At 34.6% G+C, this 27,923-nt stretch overlaps 1 protein-coding gene across 7 annotated transcripts in view; it reads right to left on the bottom strand.

The window, feature by feature from the left end:
* Nucleotides 1-6,183: 6,183 nt before the first annotated feature.
* The window catches only part of LOC108927245 (RNA binding protein fox-1 homolog 1-like), a 244,529-nt gene continuing 222,789 nt past the window's right edge, over nucleotides 6,184-27,923 (bottom strand). For 5 of the 7 annotated variants that reach the window (XM_029246797.1, XM_029246794.1, XM_029246798.1 and 2 more), the window contains 4 exons: nucleotides 26,335-26,374; nucleotides 21,734-21,798; nucleotides 8,252-8,327; nucleotides 6,184-7,378 (listed from right to left, as the gene is read on the bottom strand). In XM_029246797.1, the coding sequence (XP_029102630.1) occupies nucleotides 7,256-7,378; nucleotides 8,252-8,327; nucleotides 21,734-21,798; nucleotides 26,335-26,374 (304 nt within the window). In that variant the 3' untranslated portion in view covers nucleotides 6,184-7,255. Of the gene's footprint in view, nucleotides 7,379-8,251; nucleotides 8,328-13,438; nucleotides 13,492-21,048; nucleotides 21,099-21,733; nucleotides 21,799-26,334; nucleotides 26,375-27,923 lie in introns of all 7 variants that reach the window. The other 2 variants (XM_029246796.1, XM_018740423.2) reach the window with 2 other exon arrangements.

Below are 27,923 nucleotides of genomic sequence, written 5' to 3' on the forward strand. Positions count from 1 at the left end.
TTAAAACAATATGAAAGCATTTATTGCTCCAGTGTTTAGCAGTCTAAAACCTAATCTCTGATGAAACAGATTTATTATCAGTGACTGCAGGGGAAAGGGGAGCTGAAAAGAGCAAGATGACACTATGTTGCAGCAGTACCTCCACTTTCCTTCTACTACATACAATATAGTTTATGAGATGTCTCTCTTCTATTCTCTGCCACTATCATTTATCAATTAGATGCCAGTCATAATAGACTTCAACTGCCCAAAGTATTTTGTACCACCTCATGAAGACTGTACTCAATCATTCAGTTAGTGATCTTTTGCCCCAGGCAGCATCTATATCTTCATTGTATGATCCCAGTACAATTCTTAGAAACCTTTACTTTCTAATAAATTAAGTACAGCATCCCTCATATTTACCAACCACCAATAATTGTGCAATTATATAACAATTATATTAACATAAACAAAATGGAAAAAAAAGGTTAATTACACTGCAGTATGTGGGAAAACATGAGATGGAATGTAAACCTGTGACCTTAACATAAATCTCTTCTTCTGAGTCACCTCTCTCATTCATGCCATTAATACAATTCATCCTCAACTGTCAAAGTATTTCAAAAATCAAATGTATAAAGTTTAGATCCATTACCTCCACTGGCAAACTCAGTTGTCTTTACATAAATATATCATCTTGTTTGAATACATACTGAATTAGTGATGCAGCAATTACTTAACAACAAAAACTATTGCAAGTGATGATAAAAAGTGGAGAACGCCCAGAACAAAAAAAAAAAAAAGAAAAAAAAAAAAAACATATTTAACTTTCCTATATCGCCAGGACAATATAAAAAATAAAATTCAAATCTTGAAAATGAACTAAAATGGCAAAATTTAATGATGGATTTTGCATAACAAGGATTATTGACAGCCTGTAGCACCCAGACATTTCTCAATTGGTTCCAAATGCGTACAACTATTGCTTACAGTACAGAAAACACACCATATTCCACATTATGGATGGAAAACATGAACTTCTCCATTGTTCCTTTGTGTATGGGTCTGAATAGCTATTATAACAGTAATCAATTTAACTACATTTCTGATGTGTAAAGCTAACAATGCATTACTAATTACTGGTAATTGTTGTCTGACATGACTTCATTGAATGGTTTCAACATCTGGTTTTCAACTGCCAAAGGGCAGTAAGGATGACTGTAAAAGATAAGGTTACCATGTTGTTTATGTAAATTTATTCCACCCACAATTGGATTTTGTTGGGATTTGACTCACCTCAATCCGGACATTTTACCATCGTCCTGTCTTGATGCATTATAAAGTGAATCTCAAAAACTCTAAACTGTCCCTTAACTACTTATACAGCATAAGATGTTCTCTTTACATTTCCTTAGCTCCCATAACAGTATAAGCCCCCCTTGCCCTTTAACTGGGCTTCACAAAGGATTTTTGTTCTAAGTCCACTACAATGAATCTGTAAGTCATTGGGTTCATCAGATTTATTATACATGGCTGGGGAAAGGTTTTTTTCATTTTTTTAAAGAAAAAGGGTAATGAAGACTTTTTAAGTAAAGGGTAATGAGCCCACAGTGGGAAAAGTACTTTTTTAAACCTTGAAACATTATAATTTTTTAATATCTACAAGTAGTTCAATAATTCCACACAGTCTCTATGTCTTCAGCAATGTATTTCCTATATTCAGTTAAATAAATCAAGATGCAATCTCCACAGATACTTATCTGATAAGCATGCAGAGACTATTGTCAAGGTTTAAGACATCTGTGTTGTCCTTTCTTTAGTTTACCTTTATCAAAGATAACTTACAGTGTCAGCTTCATGTACTTACTATATATACCTACTTAAATAAGTATATTTGTTTACCCATTTATGCAATAAGATGCTCCTACCTTGGTAACAACCTGGGTCAAGAGAATTGTAGCGGGAGCCAAATTTGAACAAGGGGCCTTTACATTGCAAGCCTAATCACTACACCTGTATATGCAAAACATCAAAATGTTGGTTCAATTGATTAGATACCAAAAATCAGTCAATTGATGATTAAACCTATTCATTTAATTGATTAGAGCCAATCAGCGTATTTATTAGTGACTAGCATCAAACTTTAGCTGGCAACATCTAATGGTTGTGTTTCCTAGAGAAAAACGTGTAAACTGTAAACTGTACAATATCCTCTAAAATATTAGATAAAATTGTCTTGGGTTTCTTGCCACTTTCTCTGCAGACTCTATTTTTAAAATAGTTTATTTAATTATTTTCATGGCTACTTACCCAATTATTTTGTTTCCTCCTCAAAGCATGACACCTACTCCAACTTTGGAGTGAACTCAGAGAAAAACACCTCCTCTAACGTGCATGTTGTGAGCCAACTGCTTCTTTTCCCTCTCTGGGCTGCTGGTTTTGCCAGGTGACATAATTAGCTTGAAAAGGAGAACAATTCATCCAGATCCACCTACAGCTCTGTAGATGCCAGGCTGCCTGCAGGTGTCCTCGCCATGCAATGAGGAGGAGTGGACATCAACTTTGTCTCCCTCCCAAGGGAATATGGACTGCAGAGGGCTAGTTTGGCAAAGCAGAAATTTAAACCTGGAGCTCTGCCATAGGATGGAAAGAAATTTACCAATTAAACTAAAAACCACTAAAAAGATGCCGAAAACACTAAATAGATGCTGAATAAACGTATTATTATTATTATTATTAGCTAAATACCTGCCCCTTGATTAATTATACCTGGTTTTGGAACATTTTCTTCAAGAAGCATCGAACTGATTCCAAACTATTAACCCCCAGACACCAAGCCCATGGCCACCCATTATTACTGCTGTGTCTTGGTCCCAGGAAAGCATAAAGCACAGCCTGCTTGCTGGTTACTCTTTTTGAAAAATTAAGAATTTGGATTGAAACTGGGGGTGTGGTACAGCAAGACATTTTTACAATTTACTTTTCCCCATGCACTTGTAACCGTTCTGAAGGCAACAACCAGGAAAAATGAAAGGACACATGAAGAAAGTGAACACATGAACAATCAATATTTTATCACCATAGATTTTTGGGGTACATTGTACACATGCAACAAAAAAAAAAAAAAGAAAAAAAGTTTCCTTCCTGTTGCTTTATGTCAAGACTTGAAGGTTTGCATGAAGAATGGAGAAAATTAAATTATTTTTATTATACAAAGCCAAAGTACTATTTAATGGCCAAAATCTCTTTAGAATACATACAGTGCTGATTGAATGTATGTGAAGGCTATGGGGAGGGCCATTATTCTTGTATAAAATAAAATCTACTTATAAAATCTAAATCTTAAAATAAACTTATGAATAAATGATTATGACTTACACACCTACTTACCCACTTGGTTTAACCAATGCAACGTGGGGTTCAATTTTTTTTTTGCACCTGCACTACTTCCATTTTTGTACTATGCATACGATTTCCTCTAAAGCAACATATGGAATTGATCATTACAAACCTATTATGGCAGATGGGAAACAGTGGCTCACATGGAAATTTGTGGTAAAAATAAGGGACACAAGGAGATCACATACTTTCAAACAACATTGTACATAAACCTCTGCACTGGCAATGTTTCCCCTAAAACCATTACAGCTTCAATGGAAGAACTGGAGTTTGTTACTAGGGAGTGTGCAGTGCAATAAGTGGTTAGAGTGATTCCGCAGTACCACTTCCCTCAGTAAGTGCAGAAGCCACATGGTCCTGCGCATCTCTTCCGCATGGCTGTTTGCTGCAGCAAGAGAGGAATTGGCTTTATTAGTCGTGTAGCGATGACAGGTGCCGTGTTTCCAGTTAACCACTTGAGGGGGCAAGTGGTCCAGTGGCCACATTTGCATCCATTCTGTGAGCTCATGCATTAATTAACACGTTTACAAATGACAACATCGGTATTAGACAAGTATGCTCATGTCATCTCCACACCCTTGCAGTTATTTTCTATAGATAAGTAGGAAAAGCAGAAACCTCAGTAGTGTAGGACAGAGAGAATATGTCATGTAAATGTTGTGCTGTTTAGACAAAGCATCACACTTTTTTTAGTTCTCCTGGGCCGTGAGTTTGGACGCAGGTTCGAATCCTGCTGGAGTTTGTTTTTCTTACTGGCTATCATGAGTGACAAGGTAATAATGTTATTTAGATGTTTTGTGTTTAGAAATGATAGAAACGAATCAAAGTGTATTTGTCTGAACAAAAGCATCTTTATCATTATTGGTTATATCATTTATGGGTATTTATTGTTATTGGTTTTAGTTTTATGGTTGGTTCATCTCTGTTAAGATTGTTGAACTTCCACTAGATTATGGTCAGGTCTTTAATATTTGCATAAATAGGTGGAAAGATAGATTAGTTTGGGTAGATATGCCACATTGGTCTATGTGTGTATTGCCATTCTGTAAAAATTTGGCCACTGAAATTTTCGCCCCTACGTTACTCATGAGGTGGCGCAACGGGTAATACTGCTGCCTCACAGTGCTTATCTGTTGGGGCATTAATTGAAATCCAGCTCAGGCCCTGGAGTGTCCATGTTCTCCTTGCATTTGCACTGGTTTCCTTCCAATGACATGTGCTTCAGCTGAATTGGTGACTCTAAATTGCCTGTAGTGTGTGACCGTTTGAGTCAACATCACTGTGTGGCCAACCTGTGGTGGACTGGCATTCCATCTTGGGAATCCCTTTCTTAGCCTTGTACCATGTTTTCTGGATAAGCTGCTGACCACCGTGACCCTAGCAAGGGCAGCAGGATAAGGCGAGTGAGTGAGTTACTGAGTGAGTCAGTGAGTGAGCGACTGATAATTTCATAATTTGAATCTCAGTCTCATAATTTGAAATGAAACAAATCTGCTAATTTATTTAATCGTTATGCAGTTAGTACGCATGATTTAAATAAAATTTCTGTATTTATAAAGGACACCTATTTCATATATGACAGTAGTAATGTGTAAATTCATCATAGCTCACACATCTTTCTATATCTAACGACCAATTGATAAAACTGACTCTTCCCTTTAGATCTTAGAATGTACAGGACATGAATGACAGTCATTGATTAGTTATCACTGTCCATGCCTACATTTAACAGATTAAAATAAATATTTACTTATTAATCAAGTGGTATCCCAATAAATATGGTATGGAAAAAATACTGAAACAAGACAAATATCTTTATGGCAAATGCACCAAAGCCAGTAAGAGTACAAACCTGCTTTTTTTTTTCATAATTAGCACAAATCTGTCCTTTGTATTTAAAAGAAACATGGGATTCATTGTGGAGGAATTGTATTTTAATGTTATTTCCAGTTTACTGATTTTAAAATTGAAATTGTGTTAAGTGTAGTGAGTCTGGTAGAGTGGGAAACCTTGAATAAAAGTGTCAGCATGAAAAGATGTAAAAATAAACTAAAAATGTATGTCTGTCGTTCAAGGAAGCAAACACATAGATAGATAGATAGATAGATAGATAGATAGATAGATAGATAGATAGATAGATAGATAGATGTACAAACTACTACAATTCACCCTTATCTTGTGAAACTTTATTGATGGTTATTGTTCAGCGGATCATACTGCATGCACATACGATGACAAGGAGAATGCCTGGTCACAACACGTTTTAAAGCAGAATTTTATATTAGAATTACAGCAGTGGGGTATATTACTGAATTGTGCGACTAGACGCACACAGTACACATGAGGGTGTAACTAAGATCTTCAGCGAGACAGCTTACATTTTTCAATTTGTCAATTTTTTAAAAATAAATACAAAACAGAAGCTGTGACAAACACTTCAATTAAAGACTTATAAACAGGACAATATGAACAGTCTGGGCATTTGCACAGACAAGCTGCAATTTTTCATATATTTTTAGAAATAGCTGCCTAAACAGCTTGCTTGTGTAACACTTTTAAATGAGTAATTTGGGTAATCATAGAATATATCAATTATTTTAACTCATTAATATAGTATCACAAAAATATAATAATAATAATAATAATAATAATAATAATAATAATAATAATAATAATTGCAGATTGTGTGTGCAGTACAATATTGCCTAAAAAGTACCATAACAAAAAATACCATGATAAATTTTTACATAATGAATGCAATATTTGCAAAATGTTTTTAGAAATCTGAATGAATTTTGCGTGATTCCATAAAAATGACACCTTCTCTATCATTTTGTCTACTCGACTAAATCTAAAACATCGTAATTTGCGTATTTTCTATAACAGACCATTTCCACTGCACAGTTTGAATATTATACATTTGCAACTTTTTTTCTAGTTTAAACTGGTAGAAACAGTTCTAGTTTATTTCTTTCTTTCTGGAAAAAAGAAAAAAGAAAAATAGAAACAGTGCTTTTATCACCTTATTTATTATTGTTATGTTTTTCCTCCCATAATATAAAAGTCAGCAATGGTATCAATAATTTATTTATTGGAAGTAATATAAAAACTATGTTTTTAATGGTCTAATTTTCCTTCTAGATGGTTAAACAGTTAAACACTGCCTAGGTGAACATATTTTGGGGTGCCATTAGGCAACTTCTACATAAAATTTTATATGTAGAAGTGCCTCCTGACACCCCAGAAACAAAACCTTTGGCTTTGGATAGTGAATGATGAAAGACATCTATTAGAATAAGTACAGTAGTGCCCTCCCTTATAAACTGTACAGAATATACTGGGAATCAGTGACTGTTTTCCCAGCCACTTTTCACCTGAACCAACTCCCACCCCAACCCCGAACACTTCCCTTTTTTGTCCCTGTCAAAATCAAACCAAGTAAATCAAATGAAATTAAAATAAAAGGCAATGTAAAAATATGAAAAACAACATGACTACTTTAGTCACACTTACAAAAAGCGAGAACCCCAAAACATCTTAATATTTATCATATCTAATGTAATTTACATGATAAAGCGCTCTTGATTGTGGCTTTTAATACTTTCATTTCCTTTATATCTAGCAGCTTTCTAGATCACCACAGAAACCTCTACAGCCAACAATCTATATATCCTTTAAAAATTAAAGATCCACATTAAAATACACTGAACAAAATATCTGAGGTATAAGATAAAAAATGTTTTTTTTTTTTTCTTTCCACCTCTTTTTTTTAGAGATAATAAAATGATGCACTACTGCATGTATTGCAATACCCAGGCCTCGGAAAGCTTCTTTTTTTGTTCCCACTGGAAGGTTTTATTATGGTTTTTGTCATTTAGTATGGAGCAAAACGGCTGTATCCCCCTCGGTATATACTAGCCTGTAATGAAGAAAGAACGAGACCGACATCGTCAGCATGGCTCCTAGTCTTGGCATCAGTCAAGGGTGCAAAAGCATTCTGAAACAAAGTGATGCATGTAGAGGATTTTAATTCATTGTCTTTGACGAGAACATTTCTGCTTTTTCTGACTCTGCTTTACATCTAATGACATCAACCATAATACATCATGCAGAAAGCACACCAACTCATTGAATGCCAGGGACACAGGCTTTAATTTAACTAACGTATAAAAGAAATAAGATATTAAAAATAATACAATGTGGGCAATTAATAAAATTTATGAATTTTTAAATTGGAGCATGTTTTAAAACTTTACTCATTACGGCTAACGTTACTTTTTGCAAACCGAAAATACTGTACATATAAAGTAAAAATTGTGCGGCATGTTGCAGTCTGTTAGCAGAAGCAACAGGATGCATCTCATATAGCACACAAAGAATAATCATTCTAAAAATGACTGAACTAATGGGATATTTATGAAAATAATGAAACAACCTTATGTAACACATATTCTCAAAAAAAAAAAAAAAATCCTTTTACAAGCATAGGCATAGCTATGGCTTCGCTCTTAGCTTTTCTCCTCATCTCTGTACTTCAAGATCTTGCCACTGCATCACTCAGATGATGGATTTAATTATCAAAATGAGTAATTATTCCATTAAGAAGAGCGCTCATCTAGGTGATACTTGCAAAATTGGAAATATAATAACTTAAAAGCAATGCATTGCCAAGAAATTAAGACATTTATCAAGTTTACTTGGAGGATTAATGTGGCATTTCAGCTGCCGTTAGCACGAAAGACAAATTCAATTAAATTAAAGTGAGGAGAGAAAGGGGGAAAAGGCAAAAGAGGAATCTAAATGGATCAAGCGATGGAAGGGATGAAAAAAAGAGGAAAAGAAAGAGAGAGACGGAGATATGAACACTTACCACGGCACCAACGCTGTATGTGGCTGCTGGAGCAAGTGTGTGGTGGTATGGGTCGGCAGCATAAACTCGTCCGTAACTAGAGGAGAAGAGAGAAACACATCACAGGCTATTTAACACATAAGATTTCTACCAAAAATGGATTTAAAAGAACAGAAGCATAAACAGAGCTCAGCTGATATTTTCTTCATACCGTAATGCAAATGCAAAAACAACAACAGCAACAAAATACCATGAATCACAGCATACCACACAGCAAATTCTGAAGGAACTGGAATATGTTTTGATGACCTAACTGGCAGCAATTGAAGCAGCCTGACAGGAAGAGAAAATTAAATGACATAAAATATATATATGTGCAGTATATGGCATGCAGCTGTGAGTCTGAATCTGGAAAGATGTTCACACTTTGAAACTGATGAGGTATTTGTGACATTACAACATGCTGGAAAACTAAAAGTAAAGGTCATCTGTAGTTTACAAAAATCTGGAAAAAGCAAAACTTTTTATTTATTTATTTATTTATTTATTTATTTATTTATTTATTTATTGTAATAGTATTTCTGTTACTTCCAATAAATTTACTAATAGTGTTGTACATTTATTGTAAGTAACAGAAAGGATTCAAGGCATATCCTAGTATCCAAAATGTTATTACTTCTGACCCCTGCAGTAGCAGAATTTTGGTTTTAAGGACAATATCTGCCTGTATGTAACAGTAAATCTGTGAACAGTGGATGCAGAGAAGCTCCACAACACCACAGTCTGTTATATATTCTGTTTATAAGAAGTTAGCAAGGGGAAAAAACAAACAAACAAAAAAAAATTGTCAGGTCTGCTTGCACATAGTAAACCTTTCATCTTTATATTTTATTAGAAATGACTAATCTAAATTGTTGTGTGGGCTTTAAAATAGCATCTAAAGACAGCACATGTAGCATTACTGATAAAGCGTAATAATGAAAGAACAGTCATTGGACAAAGACATTAAAAAATAAAAATTAAACAAAACCTATTTTCAAGGACTTATGTTAGACACCAAACAAGGAACCAACTGACACCACAAAACCACAAGAACCAATACATTTCAGCACTTCTCATATCAATTGTGAAACATCAGGAGATGCTGCAGCTCTGTTATCATGAGAGAATTATCAAACAAGGCAACTGGAGCACTGAAAAATTAATGTCAAGAGCTTTGATCTATTCATGTAATCTTTCATCCAAACTAAGTAAACAGTGAGGCTGCAGTAACCAGCACAATCATAGTAACTCTGAAATGCCCAATCCATTGTTCTTTGTCATAACTGTTATATGAATTGCTCTCTACAATGTTCTTCCAAATAATATAATGTTTTTTTTCTACCCCCCCCCAAAAAAAATCATGAAAACTCTCCAACCACCATTCTACAGAAGATAAAAAAGTATATATAATTTTCTTTAATATTTGTTGCACATTTATATTTATTCATTTAGCTGACACTTTTATCCAAAACAGTGGGACATCTGTCTGCCCATTTATACAGCTAAGTATCTTGCTCAGGGGTACTGCAGCAGTAGCTAAGACTCAAACCTGTAGATCTGAAGGCAACAGGTTAAATCCCTACGCTATCGGCTCTCTTTAAGATAATCACATTTGATTACTAAAGTTTACAAATTAAAAATAAAACTGAAGACAACAGAGAAAACTAAATGCAAGTTATGTCACATTCCTGAGAGAGAATGCTTTCATTGAGATTGAATAGAATATTGTGAAATATAAATTCCAGCTGTCACAAAAGCTTGATATCATGATAACATATTTTCAGGAATTTTGACACTGACACACAGCATATGGGACATGTTTCCACAGTAAAAATAAATAAATAAATAATAATAATAATAATAATAATAATAATAATAATAATAATAATAATGGATCAGTAAATACATAAATGGAAAGATAAATTCTATTCTTTCTTCTCCCTCTACCTCACTACATTTCCTTGTAGTACACTGGTATGTCAATTTATGAATTTTTGAAGATGCCAATATTTCCCAGCTTATTTATTTATTTTACCAGCATTTTCATCACTGTTTACATGAGGAAAATGCCTGCTTGCTGAGAAGATGTATTTTTATTCTTAGTAATTCAAATTTTTTTTTTTATTTTAATGCAGCTTGAAGTTCACGAAAACAAAAATTAGTTACAACATGGTATGCATTTGTTATAGCTACTGTATATCTGAATCATTTACAGAATTGCCCCAGTAAAAAAAAAAAAAAAAAAACTGAGGTAGTGACAGAGCCAGTCTTTAAAGTAAACATTTTTTAATATGTTCTCCCCACACTGTGTTCCGTTCCACTCATAAGGCAACTCATGCGTAGGAGGGACACAGCGCAGGCTTGCCTTTATAAAGCAGAAGAAAAATCTTTGCATATGAGGTTTTGGAGAAACTATATACTCATTTTTAAATAATTTTAAAGCAGTCTCAACAGATTATAGGATGACTACATAGCTCTGGAATCCATTTCAGGTCAATAATCAGTAATCTGATTCTCACAAGTGTCTGGCTGATGTCAAACTAGTTTTTTATATTCTTTCTATATAAACTGTATCAGTAGTGCAGAATTATTTTAGTGCTTTCTAATGCATATTTGTTATTGCTTACTGAATCTTTTCTTAAGGGAGCAAAAAAAAGATAAAGATCTGTAGAGAGAGGGAAAAAAAAAAACTTCACAGTTTTGTCTAAAGTGAAGTGAAATCATTGTGTATTGTCACTCATAAACTGACATTGGTTCTTTATATTTGACATAAACCAATTCCAATTCATTTCTGAAGAAATATAGCCATACCTGCAGCCATCAAATGAAATGCAATACACTCCAAAAAAGTTGGGGGTACCTGTTTCATCATGTAGTATCGAATAGCAGTTTGACAAAAATTAAATTTCAGTCATTATTGTGTAAAATCTGTTATTAAATTGTTCTTATTAGATAGGTTTTGAAAGTGCGCTTTGGAAATTAGGCAAGCTAAGATAGACTTTTTACATTTCTCTGCATAGTTTCAAGCAAAAAAAAAAAAAAAACAAAAAACAGTATGAGAGATACCTGCTAAATTCCTCCTGTTCCTATACATCCAGTATTAAAAGCAGTCAAAAAGCACACAAAAGGAGTTTTTAAATTCAATGGGTTGTGTTTTTTGGATTTTTTTTTTTTTTTATAATAGCAAAAAACTAAATTATTTGTTTATCAAATGCATCTCATGGATCTGAAATTGGGCTGCACATTTTTTTCTCACATCCACTTAAAAAGTCGAAAAAAACTCCTTACAAAATGTATTTCCACAAGAATAAACACGTTTACTTTTTTTTTCGTTGCTTTGGTATTCAATATTTGCAAACTCTCATAAATTGAAACAATCAGTTTTGAAGTATCAAACGTATATTTTAAAGTTAACAATGCTAAATCTGGCAATCCCAACAACTACACTCATTCACTCACTCACACACCTTTTTTAACTGCTTATCCAAGTCACGACTGCAATGGTCCAGAGCCTTTCCCAGAAGCAAAGAGTGCAAATCCATATAGGAAACCCCTGGATGGGACACCGGTCCATCACAGGGTATCCAACTCAACAGTTACTACAAATTATACATCAACAAAAGGCCTAATTAGATGATCTTGCTATAATCTTGTAAAGTTTTATACATTCAAGGTTTCCAATTACCTCCACCTTGCAAACACACACACACACACACACACAAAACAATATTATAAAATAAAGCTCCCAAATGAAAAATTGTATAAATTGCTCTAGCTCCCTCAATTTCCAGTTACCAAAATGGTTTACAACTACAAGTTATTTTTCCAAGTTCTTTAAATGCCTGGGTAGTTAGATTTCTGGTCTCAAAAGGTCCTGTGATAAAACAGTCTGGGTTATCTGCTCCTCTGAGAACCCGCACAGGGTTTGGAAGCCGATAACAGCCAATCAGAAGTCGAACCATGGCCTGTTAGTATTTACATATTACTCTCATTTACATATTACTCTCTCTGTGTGATTAAGAAGCTAATCCACAATAGATTAGATTGGGTATTGTTATTCACTGTAGAGCCTGTCTGTCTATATATTACTCTGCCTGGTTCAGTCTTCTCTGTTTGACCTATGTTATCTCTATTTACAGGGCCACTTCTAATTAGCTTGCATTAAGTGTACTGAAAAATGAAACTATGAATTCGTAAACACCACTGCCACAAAAGTTGAACAGGTGACTCCAAGGTTATTTGTGATTAAACATATTGGAGCTTTTGGTTCATATGCAATTTCATGGTTATCATCTTATAAATAATAAGACTCTCTGAAACAAGTAATGTTACATACAATCCCATGTTTATAACAAAAATATATGAAATTAATGATAGCATTAATAATAGCAATAATAGCATCCAAATGTTCCAATAAAAAAAAGTACCAAAAAAAAGACATTTAAAAAAAATTCATTTTGATCATTTTACGGCTCCATTTTTAATTTAGATATTTTATAGTGTCGAATAACATTCCTTGAAATGTAATTCTCATTAGGTATACAATGCGTTCCTGAATATTCATGAAAGTTTAAATGAATACAAAACAGGTGTGATTTCATGTTTTTAGTCACAGAAGCTGCCCCAAGGAAGATCTTATGACTTCTTATGACTGAAACATTAAACAACTTGGCAGTTTAAAGTAATTTTTAAAGAACTACAGTACATTTTCTCCAAATTTAACAAAATCCAATATAAATATATTAAAGGGGAAGGACACCCTTAGAGCTTGTCTGTGTATATGTGTACGTTTCTATATTAACATATATACAAACATAAGTGGAACTTCTGGGTTTGTATCTGTGTGTTGGTAGACATTACATGCCCCACTGAAGCTCTACAGTGGCTTAAAGATGCACAACATATGACTCAGTGGGTGTGCTACCTGCCAGGTCTCGCCATGCATGAGTCAAACAATCTTTTTAATCGCTTTGTTAAAATTAGCATTCAGAAACAAAGAAAAAAAAAACTTTACTTGCTAAGGACCATAAATAATGACACAGCTGTCTACAGCTGCCTTAAAAAGCCCTTAATGCTGGGTGCATTAAGCACAAGAAGGACACACTATTTTGGCTCCTTTGTAGATGCATCAAGAATATGTCAGTGATTTATTTATTTATATTTTACCTGAGGAGGTGTTACAAGAAATTTCATCTGCTGCAACGAAGACGAATTGATTTCTGCAAGAGAAGATAAAATTCACAATACCGCTTGCTGACTGGGCAATGTGCTCTCTGTCGAACTGAGCTGATGCTTGAAGATGGGGAAAGGGGAGGGTGCTGGCTACAAATGTGTTTCAGTTAACAAGCAAAAGGGGTTGAAGTGCTGCCCCACACGCTAAAATAGGCACAACAAGTTATGGAGAATAAGCATGCTGGGTTTGGGAGCATGGAAAGAAAAACAAAAACAAAAAAAAAAAAATTGATGTATGCACATCACACATCACTACTTTTCTATGTGTCTTCTTGTGTCTTGTTCATATACTTTCATTTACATTTTAGTACACATTCTTTAAACTCACACCACAGATCTCTATCACGCTGATGCACAGCAAAAGTTTGCTTAATGCAAGCATGCATGTTAAAGCATAAACTATGAAAGTATTGTGCACATAAAATTCATGCATCATAAAGACTGCATGCTAAAAAAAAAAAAAACTGTATGGGACAAAATGTAGGTCTAGTATGAAAAGGCCACAAAACTAGTCTTTTAAATATTCAAAATGTTTTTTTTTTCTCCAATTAGATTCTTCACAGTGCATATTCATTCCGAGTTTTGTTCATCGGAGAAAATGCTACTACATTTTATATTAAAGTGAACATATTACAATATAATATAATACATATAACATAAAATATATATATAACAAGTGCCGATATAAGCCAGTTTCATAGTGTGGGTGTGTTATGGATACTGATTTGACATTTTGCTAATTTCACAACAAAATATCACAGTACAAACAATAGAAGCTTGGGCCATAGTGGTGCAAGAGTGTTTTCGGTACAGTGCAATTAAAAGTGGTCTTGGAATCATCTGAAAAGCAATTGAAATATATCCTCTTGCAGTTTTTTGGACACATAGTTAGTGTTGAATACTTTATTGCATTTCACTTCTCGAACGTTTCAAATGTTGTATATGACTGATTCTTTGTTTGCTGGCTTGTGTACTTCATTTGCAGCTTCTGTATAACTTGTTATAGTTTTTTTTTTTTTCTAAGAACTACATTTCTTTTATTGTTATTGGAAATTAATTTGCTCTGATTACTTATTAACGCTGCTTCATGAATTGAACCAAATGTACAAATCAAGTGACACATTAGCTTGATGAACTGAAATGGTATTTCAGAGAGAGGCATTTGAATGGCTGGCCACATTAAGATATTTTTAAAAATCTCCAAATGAGTACTGACAGCATGTATCTGGACGACACTTTGAACCATATTTCTAAACCATTTGTATGAATGGTTTTGGGTTTAAATTAATTGCATGCACAAATCAAAGCAAAGAATGACATTCATTAAGAAGGAATTAAAAAAAAAAATGCTTGTTTGCAAAATCTGTTTGTACACATGCTCATGTTTTTAGATACAAGACTATGCCTATATGCTGAGATGTGATCATATGCTCATATTAAGTAGAAATTCTACGTAACACTTTTCTTTTTTTTTTCCAAACAAGAGAATCAGTTTTTTTTTTCTTTGTTAAGCAAAGGATATCATCCAAAATTCAAAAACTGTTCAAAGTAAATAGTCAGAATGTTTAAAATACAATCACCCTTATTGCCTTACCCCAACACATCCCTAAATAAAACAAATAAGTTTGCAGGATGCAAAGAAGGTTGGCACAATTGGTAAAGGAAGTGACTTATTAGGTCTGATGATTGTACTGCATGGTTGTATAATGACTAAGGAATATGAGACCATGTTACAGGACCATATGCACCCTATGGTGCCAACACTGTTCCCCCATGATGTTCCCATATTCCAGGATGACAATACCCCCAGTCACCAGATTTTGACAAATATTAACATGTCACTGAGACTTTACGGAAAGTTCTAGAAGATGGTGCAAAATACATTTCAACCTCCTCCATCCCTCTAAGAGCTGGAGATTTTTCCTCTTGAAGAATGGTACAATATCATTCCTAAAGTAATTCTTAGTACCTTCCTAATACACACACACACATTTTCAGAACCGCTTCTCCCTTACGGGGTCACGGGGAACCGGAGCCTACCCGGCAACACAGGGCGTAAGGCCGGAGGGGGAAGGGGACGCACCCAGGACGGGACGCACCCAGGACGGGACGCCAGTCCGTCACAAGGCACCCCAAGCGGGACTCGAACCCCAGACCCACCGGAGAGCAGGACTGCGGTCCAACCCACTGCGCCACCGCACCCCCTCCCCTTCCTAATATAATGCACAAATTATATTTTCGCTGCTAAATGAATAAATGTAAATGTAAATGTACATCACACAACAACACTTAGCTCAGGACTTGTACGATAACATTCCAAGAAGGACTGAAGCTATTCTGAAGGCAAAGGTAGGCCCTACTCCTTATGAGGTCCTTGATATCAATATATTGCTAGGTGAATTTGTTATTTTGTCCATACCTTGCCCATTTAGCAATTCCACTTTTCATTAACAATAAATGATCATCAATAAGCAGTTTATTACAGGATAATGGCTTTAAAACTATTGCTGTGTGCCAATAGCTTATTCAGGAAAATGGTTAACATCTTTAATAGAAAAAACTCAAATGACTTATGATTAAAGCTTTTCTCTTGTAAGCTCAACCATATATCTGTGCAGTGATGATGTAACAAAAAATGAAATGATTCACTCTACATTGATAGCTACTGCTTCTCACCAAGGATTTCTGGTAGTGCACACATTTTAAGAAATGTTCTCTTGTCTCAGTTGCCTAGTAACTTACCCCGACCTAACTCAAATATCACCTCGTTGCCTATACCTAATCCTGATTAGACCTGGGTGTCACACTTCCTTGACTTGAATGCCACCTCTAGCCACACCAAAATGTCATCTCTCTGACAGAGTTGTTACTCCTCTCATGCTTTAGCCCCAGCTGCCTTACTCATAACTCCTTTGGCCCAACTTTTACCTCAATGTCTCCACTTGTGTCGTCACTGTAATTATCCGTTCATTATTTATAACTACTTGTCAAGTGCTGAGTCGTGGTGGTCCAGAGCCTATCCTCGAAGCATAAGGCTAGACAAGACACACCTGGAATAGGATTCCAGTCTCACAGGGTAGTCAAACATTCACAAATATTCACTGGCACATTGACACTCTTTTGGTGATTTTTGGTCACCAGTCCATCTGAAAAGCATGTCTTTCTACTGTAGGAGGAAACCAGAGCACCAGGGAGAAGTTCATGCAAACCCAGGAAAAACATGCTCACTCAGAACTGCGGAAACTGTGTCTTTTTTCAAGAAGGGTCTGAAAACCCACCTTTTCCAGATCCACTTTGCCCAAGATCTCTTCAGATCATCTATGGTGTAACTGTTCACACATCGTAACTCCAGAAACATCCCCAGATACAACCTTTATTCAACTATTACTCTGATATTGTACTGCTCATTTGTGTATCTTATAATATTTAATTAAAAAAATTTAAAAAAAAAAAAATTGGAGTGGGTATTGGGATTTGTCTGTGTCTTATGCACCTACTTGAATGATGAACCTTGGTGTAGCAAGTGGTATGGAACAAACTAGGTTTGCATGAGACTTTCATGTCTGCAGCTATGTCTCCTTCTCTCATTGTAATGCATAAATTGTACTTTTGCTGAGATGTACATCGCTTTGGACAAAAGCGTCTGCTAAATGACTAAATGTAAATGTAAATGTAAACATGCAAATTCCTCACAGACTGAATGGAGATCAAACCGATGTCTGATTGCATAGCTCAGACACTGTGAGGTAACCCCACTATTCATGGTGCACTGTGACACCATAGTGTGATACTAGAATGTACCCTAAAATTTGCATAAAGAGGTATGATCTCAGTGTTATGAGAAAGACCTTACAAACGCAAACATTTCAATTAAATATGTGCCTTGGAGGCTTGATACCAGACAACGTGAGCAGTATTCTTCTCTGCTTGGGGCGTGACTTCTCTTGTGCATGTGAGTTGCGCCAGTTCACATTCCAGTTCAGTCAGTCAGTCTTTCCACTGGTTCACAAGCTTCTCTCAGAAATCTTGTGACTTGCTATCTAATAATAATAATAATAATAATAATTTCTTAAAGCAACAAGCAAAAAAAAAAACACTAAAGCCTTTCCTGCACGGTGCAAGACAGGAAACAGACACTCAACTTATGAACTTCAGCCACCTACAATTATCTACTAAGCTATACAGCTGGGTGATTAATACAGGAGCAATTAGGGTAAGTACTTTGTGCAATGGTACTACAGCAGTAGATGGATTTCAAACCAGCAACCTCTAGATGAAATGATGGCATCTCTAACCACTATGCTACCAAAGATCCCTGAGAAGAGCTGAATCTGGGTTCTTTGAGTCCAAAGGCTGCAGCACTAACCACTGTGCCACCTACTGCCCACACACACTAATGTACTTATATACATTAAATATCCTAAAGTGCAATAACAACTTCATTTTATAGCAATGCTATTGCTAGAAAAAGTAATGTTCTCGGAGTATATAGAGACATAAATAAGTCAAACAAAGTGCCAGAAGCAAATAAAAAAAGTACTAAAAAATTCTAACACCAATGGTCAACAACCACTTGTCCCAAGCAGGATAGTGACTAACCAGAGTCTAACCTCACAACACAGGGCACAGGAGACACACCAAGGGTGGGACGCCAGTCTGTCGCAAGGCAACCCAAGCAGGACTTGAACCCCAGACCCACAGCACAGTAGGCACCGAGTGAACCTGCCGCACCACCACATTCCCCCCCTGCACCCATGTTTTTAAAGGTTTTTTTTTTTTGAATTTGTTACAAAGTGAATGGAAACAATGCTAAATTAATAATATTATATTTAATGTCAAAAATGTAGATATTTAGACGTTTGCTCATTAAGTCAGCGTCAGCAAATTATGCCATGGGTTACACAAGCATGGGTTACAGAAGTGGTTGCTCTTTATTATGATTAAATTTCGTGTAGTTTTGGGGACAATACCCCCTTCAATGCAACATGTTTCAATAACCTCCCAACTGAAAGAACAGCAATGAAACATCTAGATTAAACATTGTGAACAGCATTCTTCCAGAAACAAACACCCAGACACACACACACACACACAAAATACTGAAATTTAGCAATAAATAAAAATTATTTATATTTAGAAACTAGTAACATAAAAGTGCAATCTCAGTCAAACTTATTCTAAGTTTATCATTTATATTGTTAGGACTGCATAATATTTGGATGCATGAGAAATAAAAGCTGCGTCACATTTCTACAGAAATTCCTGTAATTGCTTGAACTGAAGACCTCCTGATGGCATATACATAGCACATCCACAATGTAATTTAAGTGGGTCATAAGCAACTGTTCGCTAACACTCCCATAATTCCTGAAAAACTTGCATGCAAGATAATTACAAGGCATGCAAGATTACAGCCAATGAAATCCAAGGATCTACTACAGTCTTACATGCAAGGAAGTATATAAGTGAAAATAAATAAAAACAAAATGTAACCATTGGTCTGGCTTATTAATGTTGCATACACAAAAAATACAATAAACAGCAGCTGCCCATGCAAGATCAAAACCAACCACCAGGACATTTATCCTTGCATGCAATATATTATTTCATTTTCAAGCCTTTTTAAATCTTGCATGCAAGCCAATCTTCAGGCTTTCCGGTACTGTACACTACTGTCGAGAAAGTCCAGGAAATAGCCTGTCTTGCAAAATATCTAGTCTTTCATTGATTTTTTAATTAGGTAAAATTGTTATCTTGAGGCTTATAAAGTCTAAAATAATTACACTGATCCCCCGTTATTTGGCCTCTTGATATCCATTTTTTTTCAGACAATCAGAATTTTAACGTGACACCTTTTTCACCTTTAGCAATTTTTATTTAATATAATGTATAACTCACTGTACTGTGTCAGTTCTGCTGTTTCTTTATCCTTTGGCGCTCGAAGCTCAGAAGTAATAAACAAAGTGACATGGCATTGTCTTGTGTGTAAAAGAACACAACGCGCTGAATAGGAGATTCACGTAGGTGACATTACATATTTATTTTCAGCCATTTAAAAGTAGGGGTACTTTAATATTGCTGTAGGTTAACAAGAGATAATAAAATGGCATTCAGTACCATGTTCCCTGTCTCACTCCTTTTGTTTATCATAGAGAAGAAAACTGAAACTCTGCATTTAATGAGGTTTTGATGAAAATAAGATAGTCTTACAGTGAATTTCTAATTCATTGCAGATTTATTTGATGATTTCAGCAGACCCTAACCCATGCATAAATTGAGGGATTAATTCTTATTATTAAGCTTTTATTGACTGCAAAGTAGTGGTTATGCATACAGACAATTCTGAGTTACATGCAAAAGACTTCCAGACCCAGCTGTGTTTGTAAGTTGAGGAACAAGTGTATTCAGTCAGTGACATTCAGTCCAGGCTGCAACATTTAATGTTATATGATAAACTGAGACCATATTTGGAAATTGTGCCAGGCAGAGAGGCTGTGATTCACACTGTGCTCTATTTTTTTTTTAATTATGAATTTATTTCAGTGTAACATATAATATCTGTCTTCCTCAAGGCAGCATAGTTTTGATTATTAAGAAAATTATTTTATATACATGCCCTTCATGAAATCCCTGGGAATAGCCGGCAGTTACTTTATAGATGTAGTGAATACTAAAAAAAAAAAAAAAAAAAAAACCATAAAACAATAAATCTTCAAATTACTCATTTATCTGAAGAGTACAAGTTAAACATAGAATGTTATGCAATGAAAATTCATTGTTGTTATATCTATTACAAATGTAGAAAAAGAAGAAAAGATAGAAAAAAAATCTCTTAGATGTAGAATGTTGAGGAAGCTTTTTAACTGGCCTATACAGTGGATGTACAACCACCTGTGCAACTGAAAAAAACAGAAGACATGCACATGATTGAAAAAGCATAAGGTGTTGTTCAAAGATGTTTGTGAATAGGAATAATAAAAAAAAAGTACCAGTTTGTTACTGTCATTTATTTTATATTAGTGCTTAGTTACACAACTTTCTCCTTACGATATTATCCATAATTTATTGCGATTTTCTAATATTAAGTCCAGTTTTTGGAACGCAGTGTGACCACTTAATGGGGGATAAGTGTATATGAAATAATCTTAGTGAATGAGTGCAATCTAAATGCTATTATTAAAATTGTTTGGTTGTATTAAATTTTTTAATAGATGGCAAAGTTACAAATAATATTTGAAGTAATAAATAAATTCTCATAATTAACATTTCCTTTATTGTTACTTTGCTAGTAATAGAAAACAAGCAACATAGCAGAGGCTATGATATATGGTTTTACCAGAGGATGAAGAGTGCGGACATACTTTCATTGTGTTGGATGCGTTGTTAAAATGCTAAAGTAGTATGTTAAATTTAAAGCTACAAAGATCAGATAATATTTTTGCGAAACACCCAAGATTGGCTAGCTTTTCTTCCATGCAAGATTGTATCAAACCCTAAGATTTCATTGGCTGCAAACTCCTGCATGCAACGCTTATCTGACTTACAGCAGTGCTGGCCCCTCATACACAAGTGTATATGCGTGTTCGAACCACTCCTCCAAAGTGATGACATTGACACCATTTAAACAACACAAAAATGATTACAAGTTCAACTTATAGGGTACCCATATGCAAAACCTATTTTCTGCATTTCTATTGAGGCGTAATATGCATACTATTCATTTTGAATGTGTTGGGTAAGTATTGCAAAGTATTATAATCAGACTAATAAATAATGCATATAGGTTTTTACATTTTACTGTTCCCTTTCTTTTGCCATGTAATCTACTTCCTTTATTTATTTATTTAACTGTCAATTCCATACCACTTAATTAGTTAATTAGGCAGTTACACTTGGCGCACTATTACATCACTGCTCATTCGCCAATTACGTTTACAGTGACATCTCAATTGATCTCATTTGCCAATTACAGTGCTGTGTATCACAATAGGCTCTGTTCAAATTGGAAAATGAAATTATTATAGTAAATCAGCCTGGCCTTTCATGTTAGATGTTCATTGGAAAGGGAAAAGGAACTGACCCAAAAAAAATTACTGCAGATCTGTAGTCAGTCTCCAGTGAAGTAAGCAAAACTGTAAGGAGCTATTTAAAGTCATGTACTGGGGAGTATAATGTAGGTTGTGTGACTGACCCAGTGAGTGAATAGTGAGATGTAAAGTGATTTCTTACCTGTCACTGTAGGCAGCAGCAGTGGCAGTTGCAGGTTGGGCATATCTATAGGCAGCATAACCACCCTGAAAAATAAATAAAAAATTATTATTATTATTATTTAATACTACAGAAACATATATTACATATATTACATAAAGTTTACATTTTAGTGAATTAAATAAAATACACAACACAGGAGCAGAAGATTACAGCCTGTGTCTTCTTGAACTGTGAATTACTGAGAAAAAAGAGAAAAAAAAAAAAAACATACTGGAAACACTGAAAACAAAAGGAAACACTGTTACTGGTTCAAGAATGTACATGCTATACTATATTATGCTTTAACTGCATCAGCAAATGACAATAATAATTTGAACGTTAAATATGACAATATGCTTTCTAATATTTTTATATATTTTTAATTTTGCAAAAAATAGAACACGTCCACTGTTGTTTTGTCCAGGGTGTAGCCCCCTCAGCCTTGCGCCCAGTGATTCTGGGATAGACAGATTTTTAAATGTCTAAAACTATTCACAATTTGACATATTGATGAATTTAATAGATATACTGGTATAGTTGCACAATTGTACAGTTGTTAACGTACAGCTGTTGCTGCAGTTAAAGCATAATATAGTATAGCACGTACATTTTTGAACCAATTGTGGCTTTTTACAGCAGTAAAGTTCAGCTGCAGTGTTTCTGTGAGTAATGTCTCAGCGCTGTATTCAAACTTTTGTTTTGTATTTAAATGGTTTTGCTCACATATTCTGCAATCTGAGAAAATTGCAGTGGCACCATTAATTAAGGGAATTAATTCACACATCAGTATGAAGCATCAGGAAACACTAACCAGGCCTGCTCTATGCTCTAAGCCAGAATGCAGCTCTGTTGAACGATATCAACAATGGCGGTTGTGGAAGAATAAAGAATATCTTAGAATGCACAGGGTTCTATTTTTGAGCATATGATTCCGTATTTGTCTGTTCTACTCCAAGCATTAAAATTTGTACAATTGGGAGTGAAAATGACATTGAATTACGTAAAACACAAGTCTAACTTGAAAATCACGGATGCACATTTTGATATTAATAATAGTTTAATATTGCAATTTTGAAATTTATGATAGCTTGAAGCTTTTGGGAAATCCATTAGCACACACAGGATAAATAAAAATGAATGATGTAAAAAATCACTATTTTGTCTGCTTTTAGGCATTGGTATGTTTTAATTATTTTTAGACAGTCTCAGTTGTTATGTTTGTGGAAAATCTGGAATATTTTTTCAAAAGTACACGTATTCAGGACAGGCAGAGGACAGACGATTCATCTTGTAAAAAGACGACGTAAACTTATGGTATCGATAAATACAGTAAAGTACTGTAAATGTATTTTCTCTTCCTTATGATTTTCTTAACATTTTCTTTTCTCTAGCTCATTTTATTGTAAGAATACAGTATATAATACGTATAACATCCAAAATATGTGTTAATCGACTGTTTATGTTATTGGTAAAACTTCCGGTCAACAGTAGACTATTAGTAATTAAGTTTTTGGGGAGTCAAAAGTTATATGCAGATTTTTGACTGCATGGGGGTCAGCACCCCTAATCACCGTGTTGTTCAAGGGTCAAAGGTATACGCAAAATGCCCACAAAATACTGAAATTTAACATGTTACATGTTCTTTAGACATACTTCTGTATTTTACAGTGCCTCACCTAATATGCATGCAGCACAGTATGTATAACATTTGTTACAATCTTCCATATGCATGGAAAACATTTTTAAAAACATTTGTCAAAATGCAAAAATTCTAATCTGGATTACATTAAGAATTTATAATAATTTATATTTTTTATACAAAAGTATACATGTTTGGCTGCATCCCTTACTACATAGGGATCCTATATCATTGATTATTTCTCATTCTCCATTGACTCAGGCTTATTAAAATATGCACTTAGTAAATATCGGATTGCCTTTCAGTTTGGCAATTTCCTTTGTGATTATTAGGACCTCTGTGTATATTCTGGTCTTTCACACTTTCAGAGCTTAATTTCCCTTTTCTCATCAAAAATTTATAAAGTATATCCAAACACTCCACAAAGAATGGCTTGCAATAAATATAATGTTTCCTAATACTGCCTAATGCATATTTAATGTTTATATCAATTTGCAGTAATCAATCTCAGCCACTGCAGCAGGCTAGTAATGACAAGAGAAAAGAGAAAACATTATAAAAATGTTGTATGGTTGCAGTTTTTGTGTTTGTAGCTCTGTGCCATTTGTTTTTGTCTTGTTTCTTCCATGGTGAATATTTAGTGAATGGGCCAGACAATGTTCAGTTACTCTTTTTTGTTAATTCATACATATATGTAATCAACTTGTGAAATATGAACTTTTTATGGGCACACACACACACATACATACTGCAACCTTTATTTGATACACCTTGTTAATGGACCCACTTTTCCCTCCAGAAAAACCTGAATCCTCTCTGAAATCTTAGAAGCTTGGACTCAACAAGATGCTGGAAGCATTCCAAAGCAATATTGGCCCATGCTGACTTGATAGCATTGCTCCGTCTCGGCAGATTTTTTGGCTGCACATTCATCCTGTTTCACGTTATCCCAAGACGCTGGTGCTCTGTTGGGCTGAAATGTGGGGTCTGTGCATGCCTTTATGGCAAAAGCAAGTCCTGATCATGTTCCAGGAATCATCCTTAGACTTTGTGACATGGTGTATTATTCTGCTGTAAGTATTCATTTGAAAAAAGAGTAAACTGTACTCATGAACAGATGTATGTGATCACTGTCGATGCTTCGGTATACTGGGGAGTTTAAACAGCCCTTTATGTGTACTAAGAGATCTAAAATGTGCCAAGAAAACATTCTCATCACATCATTGTATTGCCATCACCTGTACAGTTGATACCAGGCAGAATGAATCCATCGTTTTATGTTACTTATGCAAAAATTTTCACCATACTGTTAGTAGGCCACAAAAGAAATAATTTTCCAGAGTAGGAAATATCTATTCATTCTTCAGTGTTCCAGTTTTGGTGATAGGGTGTCCAAAAGAGCCTCATCTTCATATTCTAAGTCAAGGGGAGCAGAACCGAGCATAGTCTTCAGCTGTCGTAGGCCATCTTCTATAAGGTTTGATAAGTTTCGCAAATGGCCTTCTGCACAAGAGTGGTAGTGAGGTTTTATTTGGCTAATTGTGGATTGCCTCCATGAGTTGAATTCTCCACTAATCCCTCTCATCAACCAAATTTTTTTGCCCACAGTTACTGCATTTTTATTGAATAGGTTTCGGTAAACTTTGACACTGTCAAAATCTTAAGAGAGTGGCTCTTTCTGAGAAGCTGGTACTTTTCAAACATAAGCTTAGATAATGTGTGAGTGTACCTAAAAAGTGGCCTGTGAGTATATCTGTATCATAAGGCTAATACATTTTATTGAGATATAAAATGGCTTTACAAAAAAGTGGAACCAATCACATATTTTTTTTGTCTCCCAGACAAAATTCAACAGAACTTTTAAAATTTTCAAGCAATTTTAAGTTACACTGTAGACCCTATTTAACATGGGCGATAGGGTCAAAAATTTTGAACTATTGTGAGCATGCCTTGTATTGAATTTAGGGACTGGGCTCAAAAGTCACATGTTTGAATCCCACCTGCAAGTGCAGTACTTGAATTGAGTAAGCTACTTACTCTAAAAAAATTGTTCCAGTAAAATGATCTAGCTGTATAAATGGGTAAATAATTGTAAGCAGCTCAACGTTGTAGGTTGCTTTGAAGAGAAGTGTCAGCTAAATGAAAAAATGTAAATACTTGTGATGCCACTGAGGAGTCTATAAAAGACTGTAGGGGTCACCTTCTGAGTATTTGAAAAGACTGGGTTGAGATATTGGATCTCATTGAAAGAAGTTTCTCGAAGGATAAACACTTCCAGTAAATATACGCTGGGTTACAGCCTCACATTTTTGTCTACCCAGTCACGGACCAAATCCTACAGTCACATAAATTTACGGATATAACTACAAATAATAACTGCGATTAACATAGTGGCGATTTGGTGGTGGAACAGGGAGTCCAACCTTTGACCATGTCATAAGCAATTGGAGCCACATAATATAGAATTTACACTGCAATTTCAATCTTTTGGTTCAATGTGTGCCTTTTAAATTTTTGACCATTGTTAAATACAAAAGATACAGACAATGCTCCAATAAAGACACTAAGAAAGAAAGATAAATCTGTGACATTCCATACCTATCAGGTGTTTGTATTTAAAAGATAGCATCCCCAGTATTTTACAGCTATATTTTATTTACTATGCAATTTACATTATGCTTCATCTGCTGTGAAATATTGATTACCCTGACTAATTAGTCATGTCTGAAAGCAAATATCCAGCATTTTGGACACTTCATTTGCTCTTAATTCATAAATTTGTGTTATTTTTTCCCTTGTACAAGAACACATTTTTATGGCAGAATCTGGAACTGCCAGAACTTTTAAACAAACAGACAAGCAGGCAGACAGACAAAAGCAAGGGCAGACAGACAGAAGAACAGAAAAAACAGAGAAGCAAAATGTATTGATAAATACTTACATAAATATCTGCACCATAAAATCCATCTTGGTATACAACTCTGAAAAGATTCCCAAAACCCATATTAGTACATATTCATTGCAAACAGTGATTTTCTATGATTTTATTTTGCAAGATGAAAGCCATGGAAAATGGACAATAACACAATGGTCACTGTTCTTTTGCTATCATAAGTGTCAGAGCGTAGCACAAGCAAAAGAGGAATGTCATGTTTAAAAAACTTGGCACATGCCCCAGTCAGTCCCTCATAGACTTCTCAGCAGTTGCACAATATTACATTAAATTGGTCTTTTTCTTTGGAGAAAAGCAACTGCTAAATGATTAAATATAAATATTAAAGTCTTGTACTACTCAGGTGTCAAGAAGCACATGAATTTCAAGTGTGGTCCTGGTAAACACAAAGAAGTGTCTTGTAAGTGGAAGTAGTGGTATTAAATGAAATTCCCAGTGAAGCTGAATTTTCTTACCTTGGATGGGCATATCTTGGGAAATACTTGAGTAATATAATATGTGTGTCTGATAGTAACACAATACAATGTTCACAAACTTGAATTAGTGTGTTTATTTCATAACTTACAGTATATTCAGTTCTTAAATGTGGTGTGATTCCTTGGTGACTATGTGCTTCTTTCTAAAACTATTGCTTTATTTAAACAGTGCAAGCCATTGGAAGAAAAAAAATCACTAGAACAAATACTTGAAACAATGAAAAGACCAGCAAAATTCATGTAATTTCAATTCATCCTTAAATTATTCAATTTTGGTTTTGCTTGCATTTCAGCAGGTGTCATAGGAGTAAACATACTGCTGTCTGTTGTTTTAGACCAAAGCAAATTGAAATTCACATGTTTGAAAAATATGCATACTGACTCTTCTGAAAATGTTTATTTCAGTGTGATTTGAAGTGACTTATAGAGTCCGACTTGTCATGGTTTATAATATACATGTTAATCAATACATAACCACTATGACTGAAAAAAATGAGGTTTTATGTTTATGTATGTGAAATATGATGAAACATTTTTAAATTTTCTTAGTAATCAGTAAATACATAAACACCAACCAGCTAGTAACTAAGAAAAGCTATAGGTAAAAAATTCTCTGATAACTGTTTCAAATAATTTTACAGTTCTATACTACATTGTAAGATATTTTTCCTGTATTCCCTGTTATACAGAAATTTGATGTCATGGATTAGAAAAATACAAAATGGTAAATATTTCTTGTTTTATTTCATTGAAACTAATTGATTATAAAGGTGTATTCATAACAAATGATCTTCATCAAATTTCTTTAAGCACCAGATGATTTCAGTGTTAAAATCAAATAAAATATTAACATAAATCATCCGTCTATATCTGCTGTTTTTTTTTTTCCTTCTCCTACAGAATTCCCTAGCTGACTCTGATTTGCATAACAACATGTGGCAGTAAAAATGCTTCAAGCAATCAACCATTGCAGGAAAAATTACAGTCATTTTTCATTATTCTATGCAAGGTGTGAATCTCTGGCCTTCAGAGTGGTCACATGCTGTGTTGATTTTTGGGCAGAACCAGAACCCAAATGCTTTGTGTTGTGTTTGTTGACGC

Source organism: Scleropages formosus, chromosome 20, assembly GCF_900964775.1.
Source record: "Scleropages formosus chromosome 20, fSclFor1.1, whole genome shotgun sequence".
Lineage (NCBI taxonomy): Eukaryota > Metazoa > Chordata > Actinopteri > Osteoglossiformes > Osteoglossidae > Scleropages > Scleropages formosus.